Source organism: Coenobita brevimanus, chromosome 14 (assembly GCF_032717465.1).
Source record: "Coenobita brevimanus isolate Jiangsu-jjx chromosome 14, ASM3271746v2, whole genome shotgun sequence".
NCBI classification, from domain to species: domain Eukaryota; kingdom Metazoa; phylum Arthropoda; class Malacostraca; order Decapoda; family Coenobitidae; genus Coenobita; species Coenobita brevimanus.
The window spans coordinates 16,040,001-16,058,402 of record NC_136967.1 but is presented as its reverse complement, the minus strand read 5'-3'; the positions used below and the strand labels follow the sequence as shown (position 1 = coordinate 16,058,402).

The following is an 18,402-nucleotide window of genomic DNA, read 5'->3' as shown; positions in this document are numbered from 1 at the left end:
CAAAGAGACAGAGGTTGAAGGAAGCCAGTAAGAGAAGAAGAGTTAATGAGACAAGAAACCTTGTCTCCACCCTGTTGAAAAAGAGCTATACCAGTACTGTATGTGGGGACCCCCCCCCCCCACACACACACACATTCCGGGGTGATGACACATCAGCAAGAGTAGATTTACTGCTAACCAAAGAACCTGATGTAATTGAATCTTTGAAATATCTTTGTCCTATAGGAAAAAGTGATCATGTGGTCATTGAGTTCCAGATGATAAAAGGGAACGTGGTGCCAAGAGACTAGCTTTATAGATGGGGAAGATAAAACTTTGGGAAAGCAAACCTTACAGGATTGAGAAAATTTTTCGAAAATGCTGATTGGAGAAAATTCAGAGAAACAAGAGAGATACAGTGGAAGTGGGATATCTTTCTAGACCTCTACAGTTTGGGAGTGGAAACATATGTTCCAAGAGTAAGTGGGAAAGAAAACAGGAAAAAGGAGTGGTTTGATAGAAGGTGTATGATAGCAAAAAAAAGAGAGGGACATGGCATGGAACCACTGGAGAAAGAGAGGTAATAACAGAACAAAGGAAGAATGTAAAAGAACCAGAAATGAGTATACAAGAATACGTAGAAAGAAAGAAAGGAACTTTGAAAAAGGTATAATTAACAAATGTAAGGAAAAACCCAAATTGTTTTATAGATTTGTCAATGGCAAATAGAAACAAAAAGAAGGAATCACGAAACTGAAAGTAGAGGGAGAGGTTTATAAAGATGCGGCAATACAAGCTGAAGAATGATCCAATGTTTCCAGTTGGTTTTCACTGACAAAAGGGATTTTGTGGAGGGGGAGGGATTGACTAGAAATGTAGTGATGAAATATATAATAGTGGAAGTGCAGGAAGTGTATAAATTAGTGGAAACTCAAGATGTAACGAAAGCCCCAGGACCGGATGGAATGTCTAATTGTGTACTGAAGGAATGCAGAGAACAACTGCCAAATAAGATTCACAGTTTAATTGTGTGTTCCCTGGAAGAGGGGAAAGTTCCTCGGGAACAGAAGAGGGCAAATGTGGTACTAGTTCACAGGGGAGGAAATAAGGAAGAACCCCTGAATTATAGACCAATGTCCCTAACCAGCATGGTTGCAAAATTGTGCTAGAGAATCCTGAAAGATAAATGGATAAAATATCTGGAGGAGATGAACATTTTGGCTGAAAGTCAGTTTGGATTCAGAAGTGGAAGTCATGTGTTTCCAGCTTGTTGAGCTTTTACTCAAGAGCGATTGATGTGCTACAGGAGAGAGATGGTTGGATGGATTGTGTGTACTGTACGTAGATTTGGAGAAAGCCTTTGGGTGGTACCCCATAAGCGACAAATGTGGAAATTGGAGAACATAGGAGGGCTGAAGGGAAACCTCCTGGAGTGGATGAGAGATTTTTTGTGAGACAAAGAAATGAGGATGGTAATAAAGGACAAGATGTCTGGATGGAGGGAAGTAATAAGTGGAATCCCACAGGGCTCGGTGTTGACGCCAATAATGTTCCTGATTTACGTAAATGATAAATTAGAAAGAACGAACATTTGCAAGTCTGTTTGCTGTTGATGCAAAGATCTTGAGGAAAGTAGAAGTTGAAGAAGATTGTAAAATGCTGCAGGAGGACCTGGTTAGGATACATTATTGGAGCCGGATGTGGGAAATGAAATTCATCACAAAAAAGATGTAAAATATTGGAAATGAGTAAAAGTACCAAGAGGCCATCACTGAATTATTTGGGTAATGAACTAGTCTCAAAAGCGAGAGAAGAGAAAGATTTGGGAGTCCTGGTCCAGGATAGTTTGTCACCTGAAAAACACATTAACAAGACAGTTAGAGAGACATTTAAACTCTTGACTAACATAAGAGTAGCATTTCATTACATGGATGAGGAGATGATGAAAAAACTGATAGTGGCCATGATCCACCTCAGGTTAGAATATGCAGCAGTAGTGTGGTCCCCACACAAAAAGAAAGATATAAACAAGATTGAGAGAGTACAAAGAACAGCAACCAAGATGGTCCCTAGCCTGGCAGAACTGTCATGCAGGAAGAGGGTGGAAAAGCTGGATCTGTCTTCCTTAGAGGAAAGGAGAGAGAGGGGCGACATGATTGCAGTGTTTAGGGCCATGATGGGAGACAATCTGTTTGTATAGGATAGGAGAGTAACTAGAGGACACAGAGTGAAACGAAGAAGCCAAGCTGCTCGAAGGATATCAAGAAAGTTTCCTTATAGATGCATAGACCTGTGGAATAGCCTGGACAAAGAGATCGTCCTGTCTAAAAAATTAAACGAGTTTAAAGCAAAGTTTGACTTACTGAGAAACAGAGATGGGACCCCATGAGCGTAGCTCATTTCCTGTATATCACAAGTAGGTAAATACATACACACACACACACACACACACACACACACACACACATGAGAGTTGAGAGTTGTACTGGGCACGTCAAATAAAATGTCTGTTTAAAGTCAGCGGTGGAGGTAAAGAAGGCACGAAGTTGGCTTAGTACTCCTAATATCTTGTACAGGAGAGGTAATGTGATCTTTCCATGATTAATCCTGAGAGAATAAAACCCCACGTATGTTGAGATGATCCACTTCTTTGATGCTGAGAGAAACACAGTTAATGTTTGCAAAATCAGCAGCCATAACTGGAACCAGAGTAAGTTTTTAGAGTTCATGTTGATAAAAATGTTTACAAACTCACTTGATATAGTTGTTAAGAATAATATGGTCTTCTTATGGAATTCCCCCCCCCCCCCATTTATTTAATGAAGGCTGCAACTGAAGTATTTGATATGGAAGGTAATTGAACTTGTTTTCTACACAGATTTAGAGGTTCTCATTATTGAGGATGGGGGCTCTGTGAATGATTTCGCTCTGCATGAAGCTCTCATCCGCCTGCAAAATCTTCAGCGCTTGTGTTTTGTCAACTTCACTATTGGCCCAAAACTGGGACCCACATTGAATAAGCTGAAACTCCTGAGACACTTAACTGTCTTACCTCGTCCAGCAGAACAGGTGTAGTGAAATGTTTTTATTACGTTCTGTCTTTCTTTCCTTCTTTCTTTCCTCTTCCTTCTGTCTGTGGGTGCTCTACACTGAGTGACAAGCCAAATGGTTTCCTCTACACCGGGAAACCATTGACTGCGCTTGGTGGTAACTATATAATCAAGTTATGGCACTTTGTGGTTTAGTGGGTAATTAAGGTGCTCTTATTAGATTGAGCCAGTGCAGGATTATATCCAAGGGGTGTTTGGGGTTTATTGCTTAGGGATGAGTGAGGTTGGTTACTTTCATCTTAAATACCAGGACCAGTTTGCCTAGCCCTGGGTTCATACGCTCCTCATGGGACAACACAGGATTAGATGATAATGATGATGTTGCTGTGGTTACCTTGTCAGAATATTGGTTGTATACAGTATTACAATTAACATACACATATATAGGATAATTGTCACAGGGTATGTGGTCTGATTTTGGTTTTGATTTTTTTCTCTTTCAGACTGAGGAGAGCGTGAGTGAACAGACCACCAACATGGTTGGGCTAGTACAGTCAGTAGTCGGGCTGAAAGAGCTTGTCTGGGGAATACGTTCTCAAGATATGCACATGGACCGCATTTTTATTTGTCAGAAGCTGTTCAAGGTTAGTTACTTTTAAGGCAACTGACACCAGTATATCTATCTGTCTATCTATTGCCAGATGCCTTAATCCCATAAGGGGTGCCCACAAACAAATCACCTCCATGTCACCTTGTCCCCCTCCATTTCATTGCCCAGCACACACACCCCTCTCTCATACACTTCTCCACTCCATCCTTCCATCTCATCCTTGGCCTCCCCCTCCCTTTCCCCTCTCCACCTCATTCACATACACTTTCTTCATCAGTCTCCCACTCTCCATCCTCTCCACATGGCCAAACCACCTTAATGTGTTTCTCCTAATGCTTCCTATCACATCCACATCCACACCACAATGCTTTTTCACTTCCCCATTTGTCAGTCTGTCTCTCCATGTGACTCCACATCATTCATTCATTTTCATTGCCAGACGCCATGTATCCCAAACGGGGTGGCCAAGGCTTAGAGTTAATTGTTTTACAGGGAGGGGCACTAATCCTCCACTAACCCCACTTGACACGTAGGGAGAACGTTATGCCAACAGCATCTGGTGTTCCCAGGCGGTCACCCATCCAAGTACTAACCAGACCCAACGTTGCTTAACTTCGCTGATCGGACGGGAAGCAGTGTACTCAACGTGAGAGAGGGAAACTCCCTGTACTGTTGTTTGCAGATGATACTGTGTTGTTGAGTGAAGACGAAGGAGAGCTACAAAGCTTGGTGGATGAGTTTGGGAGAGTGTGTAAGAAACGGAATCTAAAGGTGAATGTAGAGAAGAGTATAGTGATGGTCTTTGAGAGAGGTGAAGTCAGTGAATGTACAGCGAGGTTGGATGGTGAGGAATTGGAAAATGTGAGTACGTTTAAGTACTTGGGTAGTGTGATGAGTAAGGATGGAGGTTTGGAGGGTGAAGTGCTTGAAAGGGTACAGCAGGGAAGAAGAGTGATATGGCTCCTTTCAAATAACTCATTTCCACTGCTCTCACTCTCGACTTCTGTCCCTCCAACAAGGTCCAAGCTTCACTTCCGTAAGTTAGAGTTGGTATCACAATACTGTCATGTAGTAGCTTTTGCACTTCCATACTCACTTATCACTGCATTCAAGGAACCAGCAACCTTTCTTCCCTGTTGCACCCTTTCAAGCACTTCACCCTCTAAACTTCCATCCTTACTCATCACACTACCAATGTACTTAACTGCACTCACTGGCCCCTGAAACTGTTCAGTCAGCTGACAGTTGATCTTTGTTGCAGCCTCTATGCCGAACAGAACTTGCGTTAACATCATTATAAGTTATTATTGACAGCAGTGGCAAGAACATAAGATTTCTGAATATGATATTCCTTTTGAAACATGAAGTGAAGAAAAGACGAAGCTGGAAAAATTATCTCAGTTGTCACATTATGGTAAGTGGTTCTATTCTTTTGTTAGATGTGTTCTGTATGCCTGAGGCTGTTTTCACCTTGCTTGGGTAGGTGTCTAGAGGGTAAGGGGATTCCCAGGTCACCCCACCCCCTCCCTTTTAGTCACCTTCCACAAGCTACAGGGAATACGGAGGTAGTATTCTCTCTCCTTTTCCCCAGTTGAGCCTAAAGATTTCCAGGGGAGTTCCCCCTATACCAGAGATAATGTGTGGATCTGAGAATGGACGGAGGTATGAGCAAGCCAAGAAAAGGCTGGGTTGCCAGTGTTATAACACACATTATGTGTGAGAAAGCGAGGTATGAAAGTTCAGGAAGGAAAAGAATTGACAGAGGATAAAAATGGATTGCATTCTTGATATTGTAGTTGATGAAATAAGTCTGTACCACAAGCATGATTGTTTTGCCTAATTTTTAGAACTGCAACTTTAGAATGGAATGATGTTTGAATTTTTGTTTGGCTTATATCAATGGGAACATTGTAAACAGGTCAGCTAGTTTTATACTTTACTGCATCAGTTTCTGGATCCTTCCCATCACATTTATATATCAACAAAAAGGAGAATTAGATTGATTGTGATGACTTTATACTTGAGCATATTTGTTGACCTTGAAGCTCAACAAACATCATTACACTCTACAGCTCCACCAGTTCACTGGTAGAGAAGACAATTTATATATATACTTCCTGTAAACCAGGAAAGCATTTACAGTGCTGAGTGGTAACCTTGTAACCTACCAACAGATGTTCCTTACTTGAGAACAAGTGGGTTGGCTTAGGATTAGTGCTCCTGTAGCCACAGGCATTACTTCACTGAATTCTACAGCAGGCCATCAATTTATGTAATGTACCGGCTGGTATGGAATACTAAGTTTCCCAGCTGGCACTTCCCACAGCTAAGTCACACTGCCACAGCAGGTGGCGGGAGTAGTGGTTGTAATTCTGTAGTCAGAGGTAGTATAAGGTGAACAGAAACTGGAGCAGTTGTGTTTTCTCTCTTTATTTCATCACAGAAAGATACAACTGTGACGAGAGTGTTTCAGAGTAGTACGTCTCCCTCGTATGAAGGCTGAGAGTAATCTGCTGCTTCTAATCTGCCCCACACTGTGAGCGGGCTTAGGTCAGCATATTTAGAGATGCCACTTCTGTCAGAGACAGTGAGAGATAGGCATGTATTACAACCCTATCATGCACATCATACATCTCAATAAAGTATTATTAACTACATGAGAAAAGTATTAAGAATATATGGAGTAGATGGGAGGTTGTTGAATGCTGTGAAGAGTATGTATGATGGTGCTAAGGCTGCAGTGCGTGTGGATGGTGAACTGAGTGAATTTTTCTCTTTGAAGGTTTGGTTGAAACAGGGATGTGTCATGTCTCCATGGTTGTTCAATCTGTACATGGATGGGGTAATAAAAGAGGTACAAGGTAGGGTAGTGGATGTTGGAGTGGCCCCGGTGAGAGAGGGTAGTGTTTGGAAACTCCCTGTACTGTTGTTTGCAGATGATACTGTGTTGTTGAGTGAAGACGAAGGAGAGTTGCAAAGCTTGGTGGATGAGTTTGGGAGAGTGTGTAAGAAACGGAATCTAAAGGTGAATGTAGAGAAGAGTATAGTGATGGTCTTTGAGAGAGGTGAAGTCAGTGAATGTACAGCGAGGTTGGATGGTGAGGAATTGGAAAATGTGAGTACGTTTAAGTACTTGGGTAGTGTGATGAGTAAGGATGGAGGTTTGGAGGGTGAAGTGCTTGAAAGGGTACAGCAGGGAAGAAAGGTTGCTGGTTCCTTGAAAGCAGTGATAAGAAGCAGGGAAGTGAGCATGGAAGTGAAAAAGTTACTACATGACAGTGTTGTGATACCAACTCTAACGTATGGAAGTGAAGCTTGGACGTTGCTGGAAGGACGCAAGTCAAGAGAGCAGTGGAAATTAGTTATTTAAGAGGAGCCTGTGGAGTCTCACGGAGAGACAGGCTGACAAATGAGAATATAAAGGAGCGTTATGGTGTGGATGTGGATGTGATAGGAAGCATTAGGAGGAATACACTGAGGTGGTTTGGCCATGTGGAGAGGATGGAGGGTGAAAGACTGACGAAGTGAGTGTATGTGAGTGAGGTGGAGGGGGGAAGAGGGAGGGGGAGGCCAAGGATGAGATGGAGGGATGGGGTGGAGAGGTATATAGGGGGGGTATGAGTTGGGAGCGGGGCAGTGAAATGGCTGGGGACAGGGTGACTTGGAGGCGATTTGTTTGTGGCCACCTCGAACGGGATTGCAGCATCTGGCAATAGATAGATAGATAGAACCACATGAAGTGTATTGGTATAGATATATGTTTCCCCAAGACATAAACATATGCATATTTTAAAGTCTTCTATCGCCATCTTTCACCCTCTCTGTTTACATCTGAAATATGCTGGCTTTGCACGTCTGAGTGCTCTTCTTATTCCCATGCCACACTTACAGTGTAGTTGTGTTTGGTTGTGTATCTTCACACTATATTACACACTCTTTAATTTGAATAAACACCTCTGTATGTAATATGTAAATATAGTGTGAAACATTCAACTCATCATGGAAACGATGTCAGGCACCAGAACACCCCTCCCCATAAAACAACTAACTAAAAATACGAGCAGAAAGCCTCGAACCATGCCAGTAAATTTGTATTGTATATATATATATATAGTAACCTGGCCCCTAACACGTTCTCACCGAACGTGCTCGCAGTTATACGCCGTTAGTGCTTGAATACATATGAGACAGCATAAGATTAAAGAACCAGTACGAAAACTACAAATTTACGCACGAGAGGCCTTTGAAAGGCCAAATCCTCGAACCTCAGCACAGCACGCACGGTTTGTTTTGTTCACGTGATCATGTGATTTGCTGTACTGCTTTTCCACAGTACTGTATTTGTAAGTTAAATATTTACATTACTGTTCTGGTAAGTTTATGTACAAGTTAAAGTACTGTTAAATAACATTAAAGCTAGAAATAAAGTCTTATAACCAGCAGTAGTAAGTAATCCTTGTACTATCCAGATGCCCACTTTCTGGACATCCCCACTTACCGGATATTTTGGTCCCGGGATCCAATATTCCCAAAATGGGCAAAAAATTGCAAAAAAATTTGAAAAAAATCAGACTTTTTTCCACCCGTAATTTGAACTCAGCGCGCGCGGCATGGGTCAACTGTGTTTTGGTGTGTAGTTCCGCCGCCGTCCGCTAGAGTGCCCCTGCATCCTCCCCACGTACCGCCCGTCTCTTGTTGTGAGTGCACGCTCGTGATCACGGCCGCCCACATGCTCGCTTTTGTGGTGGTGCCTAACCTGCTGCAGGCTCTGTTGCTGCTCTCGTACCTCTTATTAGTGTGTGTGATGATGGCCCCGCTGCCTGAGAAGAGAAAGAGAGTGGTTTTGACTCTGGAGAAGAAGAGGGAGATATTGCACAAGGTGAATGCGGGATGGTCTACCTCACGCATCCTTCGTGAATTCAGCCTGGTCCGATCTACTTTGTTTGATATCAAGAGATCCCGCAACAAACTTATGCAGTACACGGCTGCCTTCTCATCGAAAAGCAAATGCAAAGTGGAGAGGAAGATGATGTTTACTCCCAAGTATGCTGATGTCGACTGCTCCACGTTGATTTGTTATCGACATCGACGTGCTGCTGGTGTGCTGGTGCATGGCACGGAGCTGAAGGCTGCTGCTGAGAAGTTCACAAGGCTTCACGACGCCCTAGACTTCAAGGCATCCGAGAGTTGGGTCTTCGCATTCAAGTTACGACATGGCCTTACCAACTGTAAGTCTCGTGGCGAAGCTTTGGACGCCAACGAGGATGGAGTAGAGGAGTTTTGGCACAAGGTGAAGTGCTTGATCGACAGGGAGGGCCTCACTCTCCGACAGGTCTACAATGCTGATGAAACTGGTTTATTCTATCGCTCTTTGCCTATGAACACTCTAGCTGGGGAGACGGAGAAGCATGTACCTGGCCGCAAGCTCTCCAAGCAACAGATATCTGCTTTGTGTTGTTCCAATGCTAACGGCATGCACCTGCTTAAGCCCGTTATTGTTGGCCGTGCTAAGCAGCCTCGGTGTCTTCGTTGGGTGATGGATGTCCTTCCTGTCGTTTGGTACCATTCTTTGAAAGCATGGTTCACTGCCCAGATCTTCAAAGACTGGTTCCACCTCCATTTCGTCAAGGAGGTCATCCATTACCAGACGGAGAAGCTGGGAATCCCACGCGACCAGGTAAAGGCACTCCTCCTCGACAATGCGCCTGCTCACCCGTGTGACAAGGACTTGGTGGCTGAGAATGGGTGCATTAGGTGCATGTTTCTGCCACCTAATACGACTGCTGTCATCCAACCAATGGACCAAGGAGTGATCGTGACAACGAAGAGGCTGTACCGAAGGAAGTTCCTGGACGAGGTGGTGGTTGTTCTCGAGGACGGGGATGAGTGCAGGGAGGGACGGGACACACGAGGCCAGCGGACTTTGGAAAACCTTCGCTGCTACATCAAGTCTGCCATTTACAAATGGGCCAATGCATGGAAGGAAGTCTCTGTCAAGACTCTAGAAAATGGTTGGTCTCGTCTGCTTCTCGAAACGAATGTGGAACACGATTTCCAAGGTTTTGACGTGGATGACTTTCATGCCGAAGTGGTGACATGTAGAGGTGTATGGTATGTAGGAGGACTACTGGGCCTTGATAGCAGGCTGTGAAGCCTATGCCCTGAGTCAGACACATAAAAAAAAAAAAAAAAAAAATGCACGTCTACATGCACATGGGGACGATGTTGATGTGGACGAAGTGCATGAATGGTTGGATGATGACGAGGGCAATCCTGGGTATCAGACCATGTCTGATATCGAGATCGCATCTTCAGTTGCAGGTGTAAGTACCCAGCTTGAAGATTCCGACGAGGATGACGATGATGATGCGGACTCATCTCAGCGTGACACTACTCCAGCCATCCCTGAGCTGAGCACACTCCGGGAACATGTAGAGTTCATTCTCGACTACCTGGAACACCCGGACTGCGACAGGGAGATGGGGCCCTTGGGACATGTGGAGGCAGTGCGCGCTTTCAGGTAACGCATCATTAATCGTCATAATCGTCGTTCCTTGCATCAATCAACCATTGACAGCTTTTTCAGACCCATGACCCCCGCTGTGCCCAGCCCTGGCTCCACTCCATTGCCTCCCCGAGACAGGCCCTCATCCTCCGAGCCACAGCCCAGCACATCAGGCACGGTGGAGTCACCACTTGACGTGAGTTTGGGCCTCTCTTCAGAGTCGTCTGCAGTGGGTGCTCCATCACCACAACCCAGCGACGCACCCCTAGGCCACCTGCATTAGCTACTCTCAGACTCTGACAGTGATTAAATGGCAAGAACTTCTCCACTAGACCACACAGGAATTTACAGTGTTGCACAGTGAAAAACAACGGTGCATAATGTTAAGAAATTAGAATTCTTCGTACAAAGACTATAGTGCAGAGTGCAAAATGATTTTATAGACTTTCAATAAAACGAAAATAAACTAGAGTGTGTTACGTTTAGAAAATGGATTTATGAGTGCAACACTTATTTCATTAAGGTACAATGGAGCGCAAGTAAGACTAGAGTGCGCAGTGTTAAGATAATGGAATTCTGAGTGCAAATGACTAAGTTCAGTGCAAGACTTCATGTACAGTGTACTGCAGGTGCTTCTGGAACTCATTTTTACTGTCAGAGTCTGAGAGGAGGCGGGTTATTCATTGAGATGGCCAGGGACTTGTTGTAAGTACCCAGAATGTTTCATATTGTACTGTATTTTCCATACTTACCTCTAAAACCTCATTTCACTCTTTTATGTCCCTTATTGGTTTGAATAGGGTCTTAGGTGCTATGCATGTGCAGTAGGGAGGTGTTTTTCTGAGTTAGGCTAGGTTAGGGTCCATAACTACCAGTCCAGAAGCCAGGGACTTGTTGCAAGTACCCAGAATATTAAATATTGTATAAACTCACCTCTAAAACCTCATTTTGTGGTTCTTTTGCATTTATTTCAGTCTTTTATGTCCCTTATTGGTGTGATTTGGGTCTTAAATAGGTGCTTTGCATGTCCAGAGGGAGTTGTATAGGTGTTTTTCTGAGTTTTGGTCCATAAATACAAGTCCATGAGGCTGGGGCCCACTATCCGGACGGGACCACTTTCTGGACATGCCTTTGGCTCTAGTACATCGGATAGTGGAGGGATTACTGTAGTTGTTCCCTATGCGGTCTTGCCGAACAGCCCTGAATCCCTTAGGAAGGCCATGGCCGAGACCGGGCTTTCCCATCGAGCTTTCAAAGAGTGTATGTTGTGTTGTTGGCGTAGGTGATTGTGTGCAATGCAGTCTTCCATAATGTGCATAATAGTATGGGACATACTATCCTGGACAGGCATCAGCGACGGAGTTATCCAGCCTCTTCTGGTAGCTTAAGAGGGCTGAATGGGGTCCACATCTCAGCCTGGCCAGGTGGACCCTGTCCTCACGAGGGAGGTAGGATTCAGAAGGGTGGATGTCAGGAGGCGGTGCATGCAGCTGTGTGTTGTCTTTAAGTGACTGAATGGAGCGTCGAGTGATCCGAGTGTGGATATGCTTCTGGAAGCTGGTCTGAGGTGGGCGAGGGGGGAGAGATGACAGTATTTGTGTATGGAATCATGTGCTGGGTGTTGTTTTGTTGTTCCTTGGTATGGGTGGATGTGCTGCCATGTAGTATAGTGGGTGTTATAGGTTTAGGGAGGCTGCAGCAGGAGACTGGGTGCCTCTCATGTCTAGGTGATCCTTGACTTTGAGGACTTTGGTTTTTTGATGTAGGTGGTCTGTGGGTGTAGTAGCTGTGCAGTCTGTGATTATTTTTAGGGCCTTGTTCTGTATGGTCTGTAGAGTGTTGTAGTGTGTTTTGGTGAGATCAGGAGCCCAGGCAGGGCTTGCATAATTCTTCACTGAATGTATGTATTGTTTGTGTAATGTGGTGGTGGTTTCTTTGTTGTGTCTGAATGTTGTATGGGCAAATGACCTCAAGGCATTGAGTCTTAGTGTTATTTTATTTTTAATGTTTATGATGTGTTGTTTAAATGACATTGATGTATTGTATGTTACACCAAGGATTTTGGGTGTGTGTGTGTGGCAGGGAAGTGTTGTTTATGGTGAGGTGTGGGATGTGACTGTGTTCTGCTGTCCAGTTTGTGAGAAGGGTCGCCATAGATTTGGCTGGGGCTATTTTGAGCCTGTTTGCGGTGAACCATTCGTGTAATGTGTTGAGGTAAGGTTGTAGGATGTGTGCAGCTGTGTTTGCATTTTGGTGCGTACATGTAAGTGTTATATCATCTGCATAGGAAGCTATGTGTATCTGTGGTATGTGGGGTGTGAGTAGGTCATGCAGGTATAGGTTAAAAAGTGTAGGGAACAAAACAGATCCTTGGGGGACGCCGTTTGTGAAATTTCTGATGTTAGAAGACTGACCGGTAAATGTTACATTTGCACATCTGCTTGCTAAGTAGTTTGCCCACCATCTTTTTGTGTTACTGTGCATGTTTGTGTTGAGTACTTTGTTTGTGAGGTTGTGGCGGGGGATGGCATCAAAAGCTTTGCTAATGTCTAGTGTGATTGGGAGTGTTCTGTGTGGTGGCCTAGCTGAGTTCATGCCATCAAAAACTTTCTGTGTAAGGTCTGTAAGAAGGGTGGTTGTGGAGTGTAGTGACCTAAAGCCATGTTGTGATTGGGCTGGCGGAATGTGAGGTGTGACTAGTCGTAGTACCAGTCATTCAGTGACTTTAGAGGGAGTGCAAAGTAGTGTGATGGGGCGGTGTGAGGAGGGTAACGTGGGGTCTTTGTTGGGTTTAGGGATAGTGATGATAATGCCATGCTTCCAGTTGTTGGGTATTATGTTGTGTGAGTAGCTGTAGTGCTCCCTACGTGTCAACAAGTGGGTTGGTGGAGGGTTAGTGCCCCTCCCCATAAAACCAATAAGTCAAGTCAAATGGCCACCCCTTAAGGGATTATGGTGTCTGGCAATAGAGAGATATAGAGAGTAGCTGTAGTTTGATATGTTGGTGAGTGCTTGTATGCCTTGTGGTCCAATGAGTTTAAGGTGAGTGCTGCTTATGTTGTCTGGTCCACAGGCAGATGAGTGCTTAAGGTTGTTAATGATGTGCGTCATCTGGTTGTAAGTGAAAGATGTGTAGTCTGGGTCTGTGGGGAACTGTCTCTTACGTCGGATGACACTTCGGTCTTCGGGATGGGGGTTTAGATGGCTGTTTTGTGAAAAGTGATTGATGAGAGTGTTTGCTTGTTGTTTGTTTTAGGGAATGGTGTCTGTTGTTGTGATGGCAGCGTGTGATTTTGTGGTGTTGTTGTTGGAAAGTGTGATGCTGTTTGGCGTTTTGTAGAGTTTGCTGATGTTTGTTTTGTGGTCAAGTGTTTGGAGGTAATTTTTCCAGTTTAGTGTTTGCTGTTCTGATATTTTATTGTTTATTTGAGTATTGAGTATTGAGTTCTTGTATTGTTTATTTGAGTATTGAGTTCTTGTATTTGTTGTACGGTGTCTTGTGTATGGGGTGTTGGGGAGTGTCGCAGTGTCTCCCGTTGTCTGATGAGGCCTTGAATTTCTGGTGTGAAGTTGGGGTTGTGTCTCTTTCTGCTGCCTCTAAGGATGTGTCTTTTGTCTGCGTTTTGTATAATTGTATTGAAAGTGTGCACAGTGGTCGCAGTGCACACTTTACATACAATTGTTGATGTATGTGATGGGTGTACTGTTTAGTGTTTTGAAATATTGTTCTGTTTCAGTTACAAAGGCCTCCTGGTTGGCTCTCTTATAATTAGTGTATGTGTGTTTGTGGCCAGCTGGGGTGATTCTGGTTTTGGTAGTGATGATGATTGGAAGGTGATCAGAACCTAAGGTTTTGACCACTCTCCAGGATGTAGTGGGGGCAAGGTTTGGGGAGCAGAAGGTGATGTCTGGCGATGATGAGAGGAAGAGGGCTTGGTGTGGGATGTGGGTATGTTGGTCTAGATTGTTCAGTATGAAAAGATGATCTATCTGGGATTGTATTACCAGCCCTCTGTCTGTGTCAAGGTTGTTGACATGCCAGGCCAAATAACCAGTTTACCTGATAGGTATCGGAATATTGGTTTTTTTATTTGTTCGTTAAAGATTTGCTGCACTGATTTTCCACAGTACTGTATTTGTAAGTTATATATTTATTGTTCTGGTATATAAGTTAAAGCACTTAAATAGAGTTAAAGCATTTAATAAAGCCTTGTAACCAGTTAACCTGAATTATATGATTACCCATGATCGGCGGGTTCCGAGACATTTCTCCATCAAGTCAGTTCGCCGTCAGACAATTCCCCATCAAAACATGGGCGATTCCTTGTCAGGACAATTTGCACCCTGAACGATTCCCCGTCTTTCTATAAATATACTTATTTCGCCGTTGAATTATATTCTAGTATCACCCACAGCTATCTTTATTAATGACAGCAAATTGTCTTGTTATTGTTGTGATGGCGCATTGATATGACGACGAATTGTACCGAAACCAATCGCCATGGGAATGTTGCCTTGTGTGTATGTATTTGTGTGTTGAAGTTTTGCTGTGCAGTACTGTATTTGTAAGTTATAAGTTTAAATAAACCTTCTAACCACTTAAAGTGCTTCATATAGATTACCAATGGCAGATAACAGCAAAACACCCCATTTAGGGGGTCTAGGGAGCAAAATAAGGAGTAGTTAAAACTTACGCGGTTTCACGCCAAACGCACCACGGTTGGAATGAAACCCTTGCGTTAGGAGCGAGCGTGTTGTGTATATATATATATATATATATATATATATATATATATATATATAAACATATACAGTATACAGTGCCCTCACACAGTGAATGTATGCAGAGTAAATGATTTGCGTAGTGAACAAGCAGGGGATAATTGGGTCCACAAAACCATATTGAACGTGTTGAACCCCGAGTGAACGAAATCGGGAAAAAGAGTAGGCCATAACTGCCATCTCCCATACTGAATGACCTCCCCTCCCCTAGTAGATGCTGCACAAGAGGCCAGGTCTGAGCAACCTGTTGAGCAGAATCCAATGCAGGACGAAGATTTGCTTATGTCGAAGATCAGTAAAATTCTGGCGGCAGTGGATGTTCTGGGAGAAGAGGTCAAGGCAAATGAAACCAGCTACCTTAGGACACAGGAAGTGCTCAGTGGAGTAGAAACCACTTTTCCTTATTACACTGAAAGGCACAATATGGAAGTCAACACGCTACCACTGAACTCACAAGAACAACAGGAGCCAGTTGCCTCCGCATCGTCTGCTACACTTCTAGGTGAAGACAGTGATATGATGTCAATGGTGTCATCTTTGGACTTTTAAGGCTTTATGGAGAAGTGAATGAGGTAGAGGCACATGGGGAAGTGGTTCAGTTAAGTGATGAGGGCGGAACTGGTGACGGGAACTAGGGGTGAAAGGTGATGTGGAGGGGTCTCCCTAAGTTTATCTCCCTGGCTTGGAACCACCTCTGTTCAAGCCAGTCTGGACTGCCATCTGCTCCACTTAAGTTAAATAACCGTGTGTTTTATATTTTATATAGCTGCTTTGTACGGGTTTGAAATGTGCCCTTTAGTACATCTCTATGGCTCAAAAAGTGGATTTTGAGGAAGCGGTGCTGCCCATATGCTATTTTTCCCATAAGGTACGTTGTTCACAGTGAACGAGCTTGTCTGCTGCCCATAAACTTGTTCACTGTGTGAGAGCACTATATATATATATATATATATATATGGGTGACTTTGTACTCCCTCTTCTGTCTATCTTTCCTTCATTCTTTCTTCTTCCTTCTGCCTGTGGGTGACTCTACACTGAGTGACAAGCCAAATGGTTTCCTGTACACCAGGAAACCATTTACTACGCTGGGTGGTAACCATATAACCAAATTTTGGCGCCAGGTGGTTTAGTGGGTAATTATTTCGCTCCAATCAGATTGAACCAGTGAAGGTGTATATCAAAGGGGTGGTTGGGGTTGATTGCTCATGTAATGCCACTCAGGGATGAGTGAAGTTGGTCACTCTCATCTTAAATGTCGAGACCAACTGCCTAGCTCCGGGCTCCTACACCCCTCATGGGGCAAGGCAGGATTGGATGATGGATGGATGGATGGATATATATATATATATATATATATGTGGTTGGGGTTGATTGCTCATGTAATGCCACTCAGGAATGAGTGAGGTTGGTCACTCTCATCTTAAATGTCGAGACCAGCTGCCTAGCTCCGGGCTCCTACACCCCTCATGGGGCAAGGCAGGATTGGATGATGGATGGATGGATGGATATATATATATATATATATATATATATATATATATATATATACAGTAGAAGTCCGAATTTTCGGCATCTATGGGACCAGGCAAGTGCCGAAATATCAAAATTGCCGATTTATCGAAAACCCTACCCACTCAGTACCTTATATGTTTCGGTGAACACTATCATCATTACTCACATCATTACAAATGTGTTTGGAGAGAGTACTGTATACTGTTTGATACTGTACAATACTGTAATGAATACAGTACTATACATGAATATGAAAAATAAAGAAATTAGTGAACATACTGTATATAAATGTAATGGTACAGTAGGCCTACAAGTTCACATGCACTTACCTAAACTTATAGTAGGTTCCTTATTTACATATGTACAATAGAAGGGGTTGATTGGAGTCTGCTACTGCTGGAAGAAGTCCCCAGCAGTAGAGGGTCCTGCAACAGGCTGTAAGGACTCTTCTCCCTGTTGCTGCGGCAGTAGAGCTTGAGGTTCAGAGACTGCTGTTGGTGATGGAGAGGAGGGAGCAGAGGAGCTTACGTTAAACTCATCCATAATCTGTTTCCTACTCATGCCAGCCTCTAATTTTTTCAACAGCTCAATTTTCCGAGCAATAGTCAACATCTTATGTGTACGCTTCTTGCTAACACCAGTTAACTTTCCACACGTGGAGGCCATTTTCAAAGCACGCAGAAGATGTTTATATTGTTCACAACACACGGCTGGTCCACTCAGGTGTTACAAAGCTCCTGTCTGATGTTACGGTGCTTACAGCACACTCGAATAGTAATTTCAGAGGTATTTCGGTACGAAGTTCACAAAGCACACAGAAGAATCAAGAGAAGTCAGCAGCAGCACGGCAACAACTCGGAAGAATGGCGGAAGAATGGCGAAACAGATTCTCTTTCCCATGCTAGATTCACTACATGTTTGTCCTCTCTTTATGCTATAGGAGAAAGAGCTAGCCTCTGAGCTTCATGGCAGTGGTAGACTCGTTCCATCACTTTCACTATCTCACTCACTAAGGCGGGTAAAGGCGGGTAGCTAGCTGGCGAGCCTCATGGAGAATTTCAAGACTGACGAAAAAAATAGGAGAATCTGCCGAACGATCGGAGATTTTCGTAAATGGGACTATTTCTCAAAACTGCCGAAATGTCAGATTTGCCGGGGATTTGGATGACGAAATATTGGACTTTTACTGTGTGTATATATATATATATATATATATATATATATATATATATATGTGTGTGTGTGTGTGTGTGTGTGTGTGTGTGTGTGTGTGCAACAGCCATCCTCGACGTGATCTTGAACTCTGCAAAGTGCTCAGCGGTGACAAGAGGACACCTAGCTGATTCTTAATCGTAACATTCTTAGCATTCAGATGACACGAAGATCAAAACTATAGGCAACATTTGAAGGTTCATCCTAGTATCTGTTGGACTGCTATAATCCTTTCATATACTCTCATTACATTCATGACACATTCCACCCATTTCTCCTCAACCAGCACACCCACACCACATTTCCTGGTACATTCTCTTGCCATAGAAGCTTATACCTTCAGTCCTTCCCAGCAGTCATCCTAGCAGACCCTCTCCTAAACCTGCCTTCCTGTAGGCAACAGAAATCAGCTTGCCTCTAACTCAGATTCTCTTCCACTTCCCCTGCTCTACCCTTCAAATTACCCACATTCCACGATGCGAGTCTGAACCCCGTTGGTGATTTTTTTTTTTCACATCCTTGCTTTTAATGCTTTTGCTTTTTGATAGTCATTTTTAATAATTATTGAACAATAATGAACATTTTATTGAACTGTATTACTCAAAGCCATGTCATTCTCTGTGACTTCAGTTTCTGAGTGGTTAGTATGCTTAGCAAAGTAATGTTGATGACTGTGCACTTGGATAATATATATATATATATATATATATGTGGAATGGTTGTGGAGAGGTTGCATTAAGACAACTAGACAA

General features: G+C 43.5%; 1 protein-coding gene and 1 pseudogene across 1 annotated transcript in view; one reads left to right on the top strand and one right to left on the bottom strand.

The window, feature by feature from the left end:
• Positions 1-18,402, top strand: part of LOC145390009 (uncharacterized) — a 297,119-nt gene that overhangs the window by 275,032 nt on the left and 3,685 nt on the right. Inside the window, exons 22-23 of the mRNA XM_080265104.1 lie at positions 2,858-3,048; positions 3,533-3,673. Coding sequence (XP_080121230.1) covers positions 2,858-3,048; positions 3,533-3,673 — 332 coding nt within the window. The remainder of the gene's footprint in view (positions 1-2,857; positions 3,049-3,532; positions 3,674-18,402) is intronic.
• LOC145390489 (5S ribosomal RNA) lies at positions 4,194-4,289 on the bottom strand (annotated as a pseudogene).